Source organism: Lactuca sativa, chromosome 3 (genome assembly GCF_002870075.4).
Source record: "Lactuca sativa cultivar Salinas chromosome 3, Lsat_Salinas_v11, whole genome shotgun sequence".
Lineage (NCBI taxonomy): Eukaryota > Viridiplantae > Streptophyta > Magnoliopsida > Asterales > Asteraceae > Lactuca > Lactuca sativa.
This window is the reverse complement of record NC_056625.2, coordinates 216790306-216802842: the sequence shown is the minus strand read 5'-3', so window position 1 is coordinate 216802842 and position 12537 is coordinate 216790306. Positions and strand designations below refer to the sequence as shown.

The 12537-nt window shown below is 35.3% G+C and overlaps 1 protein-coding gene across 3 annotated transcripts; it reads right to left on the bottom strand.

The window, feature by feature from the left end:
- Positions 1-6042: 6042 nt before the first annotated feature.
- LOC111884589 (uncharacterized) lies at positions 6043-12254 on the bottom strand. 3 transcript variants are annotated; one of them, XM_042900336.2, is made up of 12 exons: positions 11796-12254; positions 11491-11576; positions 10306-10711; positions 10012-10148; positions 9576-9689; positions 9392-9475; positions 8774-8944; positions 8534-8678; positions 8115-8278; positions 7593-7827; positions 7390-7467; positions 6043-7267 (listed from the first exon to the last, which is right to left on the bottom strand). In XM_042900336.2, exons 3-12 carry the CDS (start codon positions 10618-10620, stop codon positions 6203-6205), a joined length of 2508 nt encoding a protein of 835 aa, XP_042756270.2. In that variant the 5' UTR covers positions 10621-10711; positions 11491-11576; positions 11796-12254; the 3' UTR covers positions 6043-6202. The 3 variants fall into 3 exon arrangements, with proteins under 3 accessions (XP_042756270.2, XP_023736667.2, XP_023736666.2); XM_023880899.3 differs by having other exon boundaries at positions 11491-11507; XM_023880898.3 differs by lacking the exon at positions 11491-11576.
- Between the last annotated feature and the right edge of the window lie 283 nt (positions 12255-12537).

Below are 12537 nucleotides of genomic sequence, written 5' to 3'. Positions count from 1 at the left end.
ACCATTTATCCCTAACCTAGCTTGGTCCAAAACTGAGGCCTAAACTTGAAATCTAAAAGGCCTAAAACCAATTAATCACTCAAAGGCCCATACTCAGCCCAATTTTACAAATTGGGACCAAACCCCTAACATAGGCCTTACCCTAATGCCCAAACATAGCCCAACATAACTCATGGTCAACCCTAATCAAATTCTTGGTCAAAGTCAAAGTCAAAGTCAATGGCCCCTGTTGACCAAACACTTCGTGTTGCCCCTTGGACACGTCGTGTTCTTCCATCATCCAGATAATTGGGAAATCCCTAGCCAACACGCTGAGTTGACCAACAAACTCGTTGAGTTCACCCAAGACCCAACAACTTAATACATTAAACTGCCTTCATCGAATCCAATAGCTCCAAAGCTCAGATCTCAACCAAACTGAGATCTAGAAGGGTAAAGTTTCCAACTTTACCCCTAGGAACCACCGAAATAGGTCCAAAACCAAACCCTAGACTTAAAAGAGTGAGGGTTTAACCTTTAAGCACTTAATCTTCAAAGACAAAGCCCCAAAATGCAGATCTGACACCCTAGAGCTGGAAAACCACGTAAAGTTGCCAAGTTTACATTCATGCATGCCCAGGAGAAGCGCAAATGCTCAAGAAGGGCTTAATAAGGGACTTAATGAATGCATAAAGCCCTTAAATCCATAAAGTTGGCACCTTTATGCCAAAAGAGTCCATGAAAATCCCAGATCTGAAAGAATAAGGCTTTGGGATGTCCTAATCCCACATCCATCCAACCCATGGTAAAACATAACAATTTAACCCAAAAGAGAGATCTCGGCATCTAGCAATCAAGATAAGAACTTGATACCTCAAACTCCTTGCAAAATAGGTAGTGGTTTTGGATCCAAGACTTCCTTCTCCAAGCTTAGAAACTTCAAGATCTTCTACCTCCTTCACAAAGCACAAAATGAACACCAAACTTTTTTCCAAGGCTCAAATGCTTGACAACGGAGGCTACAACTCGATTTAGGGTTTTGATAACAATGGAGGCTGATAAGGAGGCCAACCAAATGGACTTAAGGCCTTTAAATAGGGTGCAACACCCTAAAAATTTGGGTTTCCTTCCTAGCTGCCAACACGCCGAGTTGAGGCACCTCAATACGTCGTGTTGGTTCATTAATCTTCGAGATTTTTCAAATGTACTTAAGGCCTTTAAATAGGGTGCAACACCCTAAAAATTTGGGTTTTCTTCCTAGCTGCCAACATGTCGAGTTGAGGCACCTCAATACGTCGTGTTGGCTCATTAATCTTTGAGATTTTTCCATCCTAGACACGCCGTGTTGATCCCTCCAACACGTCGTGTCTAACCCGAAAAAGGGCTTACTTCCTAACAATTCCTCCTCAAGATTCTGGGCGTTACATCCCAAGTGCTAGAGGCAAGTCCCAGAGCGCCAGAAGGCTCCGAGAACAAGAGCTTTCGGTTTAAAAGTTCTGCCCCCACAGAGCCCGGCTCCTAGCTAAACTCCATTGTAAGTGAGTTATGCTTACCCTTCTTTAAGTGTAACTTATATTTAAGTTCATTATCGTTATTATGAACCTATAAGCAATATATGTGCTAAGTATAAGTTATAAAAAGTGTTATTATAATACATTTTAACTGTTCACGGTACGGGGAATCTGGGTCGCATAGGGTTGTTGGATTTCAGAACAGCTTAAATGTCAAAATGGTCCTGCCCTCTGGTGTTTCATGCTTTGCCCCTGTCTGTACATAGTAGTTGAAAAGTATTATTTAACACTTATAAAACAATATCGCTCGTAAATCTAGACTAATAATTAGTCGCAATAAATATTAGACTAGAATCTAGTAATAATTATACTAGGTTTCGTCAAAGGAAAATAAATTTGTTAGAAGCGAAGAGTTGCCCGAGTTTGGAGTCATCACTTTAACAAGTGAGTACATAGTTACTTTCATTTTACACATAGATATGAAGTATTTAATATAAATTACGTGTTATGTGTGCATATGATCTGTGTTCTTGATATATATTTTAAATGAACAAAATATACACGTTTTACTTGATTTAAACTGTATATGTATTTTTACACCTATAAATATATTGGGTAAAGATGAGATGAATGACGAGAGATGACAGGTGATACAGATGATGAGAAGCCTTGACCCAAGTGATGATCCAATCATCTAGCATAGTATAGATGACGACCACAGACCATTCTAGACAGTCCAATGGAACGTTAGCAGTCTCGCAACTTATAGGTGTTTTTGAACTATGTGTTCACCAGATGTACTCTAAAAACCCTGGCAGCTATGGAATTAGTGCCTCATAAAGGAACGTTGGCAACTATGGATTTAGTGCCCTATAGATGAACATTGGTAGCTATCGACTTAGTGCCTAATAGATAACATCGGCAGCTATGGACTTAGTGACTGTTGAATAGACCCTGGCAGCGATGGAATTCATGCCTATTCCATAGGACAATCCTTAAGAATGAATGATAGATGATTCTTAGGGTAGATCCTTAAGAATAAATAAGATAATGTGGATGGGATGTTGGGTTAATTGTTTGATGATTAAACATAATAATTATATTATTGTGGATTGAAAACCCTATGTACTCACCAGGTTTCCCAACCTGACCCACTCAATTTATTTGTATCACATGTATCGATACGAAGACACATTACACTAAGAGATTAACCGAGATGTAAATTATTAATGTAAATGAATGTAAGGTCTGTTTATGCTTATGTTTCTGTATTGACAATAACATCCCAAAGTTTTAATATAAACAAAATACATTTCTTCGGAAATACTTTGATAATATATTTATGATGTTTTTTTGGGAACAAAGTCCGCAACATATTTCTTTAAAATGGATAGTCTGATTTTTAAATAAGCATAAATAAATTTTTTAAAATGACAGTGAATTTGGGGATGATACAGTTAGTATTGCTAATATTACTATTAAAGAAGTTACTAGTATTTCTATTATTAGGAGTATTAAAGGTTTCATCAAGATCATGGGTCACACAAGTTCGAATGTTTGGGATTATTTTCCCCATTAGGGTAGCAGCAGATGTTGGAACCATCAATTCTGGGCGTTTCCCTAGGGATCTTAGATTGTCAGAATTCAAGATCCTCAGTTTCAATATTGAAGGTGTCGCCTCCTGAGGTTTGTGGATCTGTGCCCTTATCTTTTTCACTTCCTTGAGCATCACTCTGTTGTCTTACTGTTGTTGAGTCACCTTTTGTGTCAACGTCTTCGTCATAGAGAAGAGTTCGTTATTGGAGATCGAGGCAGGAATATCTTGGGTTCCCAGGGATCCTGGTGCAACCGGAAGAGTACTCTTATTTGGCACATCGGAATTTTTCCTTTGGTTGGGTAGCCCGCTTGGAGGAGGTGGAAGATTTTTCGGAGGAATCGAGGGAACAGAGGAGGAAAAAAGGATAGGTTGTGTAGACATAATTTTTGGGGATTACAAACACCACGGCCCCACGGTGGGCGCCAAATTGTTTGGGTCAATAATTAATCAAGTGTAAATCAATCAAATTGTATGAGAGGCTGTGATGTTATAATCGAAGCAAATGAGCAAATCAAGAGTATGTGACACAAGTGGTTTACAAGGAAAGCCGTTGATCATTGCTAGGATCCCCGACACAAAACATTGGGAGGTGATAATGATCACCTGCTTTGTCAGTTTTTATTAATCGAAAAGATGAATTATAGATGAAATGATGAATAAACGAGTACAATAGTTGTAGTAAGTCTAGGTGTGTGTTGTGTGCAAAATACATGTGTATTTATAGTCTAGTCTAAGTAACAATAGTCTGATATTCCCGGGATCTTCTCGAATAAAAATAAACATGTTGGTTTGAATTGGTATTCCCCCGGTCTTTTTCCTGATTGAAGTACTTATTCGGTTAGAATGAATATTATGTTGACTAATTCTGTACATATGAGAAAAAGACTAGAAATATATCCGTTAGAAATGTTAGGAAATAATAATAACGATGGTCAGGATCTTGAGTAGTGTTCGGGATTTTGAATAAGGTAGATGATCTTGGCCCTAATAATTAGCAATGACTTAATCACCTTAGAAATCAATGAATGTCTATCAAATTTTCATTGCACTTCATTAGTGATTTGAAATTTTAATCAAACGTATCTTTTAATTAATAGTATTTTGCTTACTTTAGAATTACTTTGTTTATTTAGTACACTTTATTTCCTTTTGAGTTCGACATCCTTACTTCAACTAATATTATAATCTTATCTTGTTCTAATAGTCAGTTTAGTTTGTTAGGATTTATAAATTTAAAACTAGATTTGTAGTTGGAATTAAGTCGCACATCAAACGCATAATCATCCCCTCATTTCAATGTGCCTTAAAAAATGGCAAAACGTCATTTTGACAATTTTGCATGCAAAATCCTCACTCATTTCGTAATGACTTGTAAAATGTGGTTATTAGAGTGATTTTCATTAATTTGAGCTAATCTACCATAATAAATAAAGATCTTTTTGCTACATGTCATATTTTTATTTATTTTGCCACATATAATTTTATGGTTATTTTAAATTAATTTTTATTCCACATGTCATTTTATGGTTTTTTTCTATTTTATTAAATTCCACATATTATTTAAATCTAACTATAAATGCATATCAATTTCATTAATAGACTTCTAATTTTAAAATTACTAAATTAAAGTTTCATTAATTTCCTTTATTTATTTATCTAAATTATTTGTTTAAATTGAAAAGAGAAAAAAAACACTTTAATTTTTATAATTCAATATTTTTCTTACTTTTCTTATAAATTCAAACTTCTCAAATATTTTGAATTTTATATTTAAATTTTCTTTTAAATGAACTCATGTAATCATGGGTCTCACACCTAGTTTTTATTAAAAGAAATTTAAAAAATAGCTATATCTTTTTTCTTTGAAATATAAACAAAGTTATGTTCAGCAAAATTAGGATGTTTTGCTCTCAAACATGAGGTTTCATGTTTGAAATTTTTAAGACAATTTTTTTCCACATTTTCAAATCCCTTTAAATTTTGAAAAACACACCTTCAAAGCCTTTTGTTATTGTTTATCTTGAAATCTTGATGGATGATGGATAACGGTTGTAAATTTGTAATATTGTATTTTGGTTTGTTAACAGGGCGGAATCTAAAGGAAAGTTGAGGGTGATCTTATGTTATATTGACGATGATGTAGTGTCCACACAATTTTATCTTTGTTTTTTGCATTTTATTTCAAGATTCGTCGTTTAAGTGGACGATAAAGAAGAATGATTTGAACAAGTAGAGAATTATGTTATGTTTACATGTCAGAACATATACATTGAAATGTTTCCGAATTCTAAAATTGTACTTTCAGCGTACGTTGGCTTAATAGCAATGCACTTAATTATAGCACAATAGACATTAAAATAAAAATGAAAAAAAGAAGATTAAATGAAAGTAAGTTGCTATATTAGATAACAAAATGAAAGTGTCTTGCTTATTCTTGCATTTAGCCCGATAAAAGGTTAAATGCAAGAAATAGCAAATATACTTTATTTTATTGTCTGATATAGCATCTTATTTTCATTTCTTTTTTTTTTTTTTTTTTTACTTTTTTCTTATTAAACCTCTATGCTTAAAAAGTACAATGCGGTTGTGGATAACATTTTATTCATAATGTATATACAACAAAAATTATTGTTTAAACTCCCATCGCGACATACGGGCTTAAAACCATTGTTAAACACAGCCAAAAATTCCTATGGGCAAACAATGTTTTTTTTTTCTGTTTTTCGTGTGTTTTTCTAAAAGCTCCAAGCAAAAACTTTTTGTTTTTTAGAGCTTTTTTCTAAAAGCTCGAAGCTCTTTGCCAAACACCCGTTAGTAGATTGTCAAGCATATATACTTTTAAAGAAAGCATCATGGTGCTTTTAAGACAAACTTAACTAAAACCCACTTGGGTAATTCACCAAAAGAAAAAAATAATAATAATAATAATAATAATAAATAAACCAAAAAAGAAAAAGACCAAAACCATTCTCGCGTTATTAATCCCGCAAAAGTTTAATCCTTTTTCATATATCCATCATCATCTATAACTATTTTGGTCTATTTCAACTTCTAATTCTCACCATCTAACAACTACTACAACATGAATATCATCATCACATCATCATCATCATCATCATCCTAACTCATTAGCATTCCATGATCTCTGAAACGATTTTGGCAAATTCATCCACCCCAAACCGTTGCTCCCTGCCCCACCTGCCCCAGATTGACCTTCATTACCACTCATGTAGTTCAAACCTGCCCGAGGTGCCACACCATTGCTGCCCATAGGCCGCCCAATCCCGCCATAGTTCCCAGACTGAATAAACTCACCTGATGATCCAAAATTAACACCCGAACGCAGCCCATTACACTGAGATAAAACACTATATAAGCTTTCGTCCGCCACCACCGGACCACCTGTCACACAGCCATTTCCGATGTCCTGGTTCCCGGACCACCCATCACGCGCCACCTCATCGCCGGAAAACCAATTTTGAATCGGTTGATGGGTGTTTCCAGGCCAATCGTGAAGCGGCAACAAGGGTTCTTGCCTCGGAATGGAGAACCGGCCACCTCCGTCTGCAAAAATGTTTTCTTGAATGTTTGAGAGGTTTCTTGGGAATTGACTGGTGGTGGCCACCGGATCACCGCCAGTTGGGTGGTAACCGAGGCGTGAGAGCTTATGTTCGTGCAGATAAGAAGTCCCGGGATCTTTGAAAAGTGAGTGGAGTAGTAACTCGTTACGTGTGTCTTGATTTGGATACGGATAGAAGAAAGAATCACCACCATCGGATCGCCTGATTTGGGGATGGCCGAGTGATAGTTCACTGTATCCATGGGTGACTACTGGTGGCGGTTGATGGTAGTAGGAGGTAGGTAGGGTGGTGGATGGCCATATTTCAGTGGCGGCAGGTGGCAGGGGGAATTGTTGACTGACGGGGGCATCGGGTTGACTCATGTTTTCGGTGAATTCGTGAAGGTTGGACGAGAAAGGATCGGGTTCGTTGTTGGTGGCGATGGTTATCGGACAGAAGGTTTGGTTGTTATTATGGATGGTGATGGGCGGCAGATGGTGATTCCGGGCGGAGTCTTCACTTGATTCGTCTGTTTGTTCGATTTGCATTGTGGTTTTGTCTGTGTCGTTAAGATCTGGCTCCGACTGGAATAGGGATTCGTCATTCCGTTCCATGGTATCCTGGAATCACAAAAAAACATTTAGGCCTTGTTTGTTCTGGGACTGGGACTGATGTCTATGAAAAAGACGAAAATGCCCTCTCATCATTTTTATTATAGAAAAAAAAAAGTGACAGGGCAAACCTCTGGTGCAACTAAAAGTACATCATTTGTTTCTTCATCACATAAGTTACCAACCAACTGCTGTTCTTCTTCATCATCCTGACCACCAATTACAAACCGAAAAAAGTTAGAAAGGTTTCCAATGATGAGGATGAAAAGGGCATTCATGTCTTTTGCATGACAATGATATGTCTCATTAACTGTAAAAAAGAGATAATATTGACCTCAGAATTCACAAGCCCACTGTCTAAATTTGCATTGTGATCACTATCAAGTAGCAAGATTTGAGTTTCTTCATTTTCCTCATTGTCACAATACAAATTTGAAACCGACACATCATTTGACTTTCTTTTATCTTCAATTTCTTTCTTCAAAGACTTTGTCACTTCCCGCTTTGCAGATTGCCAACTTTTCCAATTCTCATACCCTGCAGGGAGATCTATTTTCGCCAAATTCAACCTGTCAATACAACAATCAATCTTTAAAACGTATTTTACTTGACTATAAGTATTTCGCAAAAGTAGCTGTGTAAGCTTTTGAAAGGTGACACAAAAGGACATCTCAACAAAAGCTCAATTCAAAAATGAAACATCAAAGCTACAAGCTACTTGAAGTAGCTTTTGGATTAGGAGTAGCTTTTTGTTCTAAAAGAAAAGCTTAAAGCTCTTTTTCTACTTAATGTCTCAAATATTTTTTTAAACATCATTTATCCATACAACGCTTTATCTGAAAGGAAAAGCACAAACCAGTGGTGATGCAGGTTTTGTCTCTCTTCTTCCTCAAACACTTCATATGGTTGAACACAGAAGCTATCAAGATTGCCTAAAACATGATTAAGAGATCTTGGCTGAATACTTGTGTTAGAGTGTTTCATACTGCTCTTAACTCGTTCATGTTGCTCCTTGCTAACCTGACAAAACCATGTCCAGACTATTAAGATTAAAAAAAAAAAAACATAGTCTGACTTGGCATTGCCATGTCTGGATAGAGTTTTTAAAGTAGTAAGTTGTAATAGGATAAAAGAAAGTAGGATGTCATAATAAACAAGTGAAAGTACATTGCTATTTCTTGCATTTAACCTAAAATCAACGATAATGTTTATTTCTTGTAAAGAAATCCAATGAATTCACAAAAAACTTGATATGAATGAAAATAAGATGAAGACCTTGATATATGACATATATTTGGCACCATCACCACATTCTATATTAAGCTTGCGTATTTTATCTCCTTTTCTAGGTCTTGCTACTGATCTCCTCCTTTCACCTGAAGAGTCATAAAATTTGTTCTCCAAATCCATTTTCGGGATCCTAACCAAAAAAAAAAAAAAATCATAGAATATAAATGAAGGTAGGAGGCTATATAACTATATAGTATAATACACAAATGAATGTTGCCAAATTACCTCATTATAGTTTCTCCATTTGTAATTGCTAAATTTGGGCTATCACTAGTATATGATTTATCATCAGCATCCCAAGAACAAGAATTAGAAGTTGCACCAAATTCATCTTCTTGACCAAATTGCATACCATTCTCATGCAATGAGCCACTTTTGTGAAAATCCTTTCTGGACCTGTTTCAACACATAATAGCTCTTATAAATGAGATAAAATAACAAAACAAAAAGAGAATTTTTTTACTGCTTAGTGAAGTCAAAAAGAGAATCCGGCTTTCAATTCTTTCTATTACAGCATTGTAACTTTCACTTTTATCTGATCATGGAAATGTAGTTTGAACATATTCTTTCCAGTTATAGCAATAACAATTGTTTTGCATTTGGAAGACATTGATATAACTGGGTACAAATGGGCACAAGTGGTTTTTCTGAAATTAGAAGTACTTAAAACAATGTAGTTTAAGAATAAATGTTTTTTTTTCTGGAAAACGGGTACAACTTACGATTTTACCTCACTATCTTTTGCAAAATGAAATTAAAAGTAGTAAAACGAATATTCAACTTTAGTATCTTTTGAAAAAAGCTTACAAAATGAAAGTAAAAGTAGTAAAAAGAACAATTTACCTTATCATCTTTTGTGTAAATTCGCTTTCAGGATTCGCACAGCTTGCCCATCTTTCTTTCCATAGTTGCAGATTTCCTATCATTCTGCCAAATGACAAAAAAATTAAAAAATTATTATCAACAAGATAAAAGTGGTAAAAAAAATAAAATATATATTGAATGGGAATGGACATAACAGACATACTTAGTATGATACTTATGCAATTCGGAATAATATGCAATTTTGTTAGCCTTGTTGCACTGTTCTTGAAGGAGAATGGCATCAGGATGACAATCACCTGAACAAACCGAAGAGCCCCTGAACATGAATTTAGTCATGTAAGAATAAACAAGGGTATAATTGTCTTTTGCAAAAAGTATTAGTTAGAATGACTTCAAGGACATTCAACAGGAAAGACAGAGGGCTGCTTATTAAGAATAAAACTAATCTTTCATGTGATATGGAAGATGGAGAGAAAATTGAGAGGTTTTGGTTTAAAAGAAAAAGGAATGCAATATAAAGCTAAAGTCTTTTATTGGACTATTTTACCCCTCCTAGTCCTACCAATAGCATGTGCAGGGCATATGACTAAGGTTCTGTTTCTTTTAATTCACTCTTAAAGATAAGATTTTAAACTTACCATTTCATGAATGGATTTCCAAAGTAGAAATTATTCCCACCTAACAATTCATGAACAATTTTATGTGGCTCGGCTCCTTCAGGAAGAAATTGAGTCAGAAACCCTCTTTCTTGTACAGACAAATGAGTTTGCCAAACCTACAAGCTCCAAAAAATCAGACAAAAGATTGAAATTTCATGTCCCACCCAAAAAGGTTGAAATATAAGCAAATGACGTAAACGCCCTCCTCATTCTCTTCGAAAATAGCACTACAAAATACAAAATACAAAATACAAAATACAAATGCAGCCTTACCTCATAAGATAGCAAAGTGGTCAAGTTATCGAGTTGAAACAGCTCAGAAGGGGCTGCAAAGACATCGCCAAGGGCATTTTGGGAATGTGGAAGAAGTGGAAGAAATGGAGTCAAGTCTCTTCGGGCTATACCAATCTGCTCCTTTTTGGGAACAACTTGTTCTTTCTTCTCATCCCATTCGAGAGAGATATTTGATTTTATATTTAAATCATGATGAGAAATTTTCTTCTTTTTTGCTTTTTGAGTTTCCCAACAAGTGTTGTGACGAATGATATTGCTCGATTTAGACCGTTTATTCAACTGATCCGCAGCCATTCAAATATGGAATCTTGAAGAAAGGAGTATGAGTTTATGGAAAGGTGTTGTTCTAATCTTTTCACACATATAGGTTTCTTCCATGAGCACACTGAAAAAAAATAAAATAAAAAATAGTTGAGTTGATGAAACGTAAGTTGCTACTAGTGATATTTTAGCATCAAGATTTTTGGTGTTTCTTATGAACTTTTGCAGGAGATGTCTCATATGGTTCTAGATCTTATCCAATGCAAGATTTATTTGATGACAATATCCAACTCAAAAATGAGGTTATCCTTATTCACTTTTAGCATATAAAGTTCTATACATAAACTTTGCAAAAACCTTGGTTTTCTGAAGAAAACAAAGAACCATAAGTGGCTCTGGTGTGAATCATTAATGTGACAAAAAAACACCTTCATTTGTAACCAAATCATCAAAATGCCAGTGTAGCAGAATAACCACACAGATAAATAACTATTAGCAGCTTATGTCTACAATACAACATGGATTCATTCAGCTGATTGAATATGTAGATAACTCATGGCAGCAGGGAGTAAATATATATATATATATGCTAAATATAGCACATGGCTTTCCATTTTTGGCCAAAAATTACCATTTAAATCTCTGGAAAGTACACAACCTGCTTCTATGAAACAAATAGAGGGAAAGAAATGCAGAATAGAAAGAGAAAGATAATCAGCAACAATATGACCCACTTTCGCCCTTTTATCTCTTCTAAAGTGAAAAGCCCAGATTCAGTAAATAAATGAATGCAATTCTGATAGGGGGAACCTTTAGAAGACTGAAAAAATCATTACATTTTAACAAGAAAAAAGCAACATCAAAACTAAGATCTTCTAGGTATGTATACGGGTGTGGTTTTACCTTGGTCGTTTCCACATCTGCATGACATGTGAGTAAATGTGTAAAGGAATATTCGTAAATAACTGCTAGAGCAAGTATCTGTCACACTTTATCAGAGCAGAAAAAGTTTGGAATCAATAAAAGATATTGCTGAGCAATCCAGATGATAACGATGACAGAAACAAGTAACCCTAACAGTCATGTCGAAAGTATTGAAATTAAGTAACCGTATAGCCAGAAAGTAATTAACAATTACAATAACCAAGGACGCTGCAGAATGTTAGAAACCATTATAATTGACAATTCTGTAATATTAATTTGTTTACCTAAAATTCCAAAGCATGAAACTTCAACCCCATTGCGGATTCGAACGCAGGCGCAGACGGAATAAAACAAACTATAAGCAACGAAAAAAAAAGGCAATAATCCCAGGAAGCTATGAACTTGGTGTCTAAGAAACCAAACCCTAGAGATAGAAAGCAGGGATTGAGGGCGAACACAAAGGATAACAGCAAAAGGGGAGTAAATGAGAGGTGCTTACAACTGCAATAAATTTTATGTTTGATTTAGGCCTTGAATGCAAATAGGGTATAGAAAGGAAACGATAAAAAGAAAGGGGGATAAGATGAAGGAAGGACCCAGATGAGAAAGAAGAAGAAGGGAGACGAAGAAGAAGACGAATAGAAAGAGAGTATTTCGTATTATCCGCTTCGTCTATGGGGGGATGGAGAGGAGCGACACATGTATGACTTGTATGTAGAGGAGAGACGCCAACAACCTCAAAAATAATTAAGATTAAAGATTACGAAACGTCTTTTTATCAAAAGCATTAACCTGAAAAAAACGTCTATCGATTCTCACTTTACGGCTTGTTTGATGATGTTTACACATAAATAAATAACTTTTTAGTGATTAAGACAATAAAAGTTTTAGATTGGTGATTAAAAAATGGTCGGTCGATCAAAGACCTTCTATGAAGATCATAGTCATCTAAAAATCGGAGTTTACCTCATATATAGCAACTAAAAGCCTATGTTGTCTCTTGTTGTTTAGAAAGCTTTATAATTC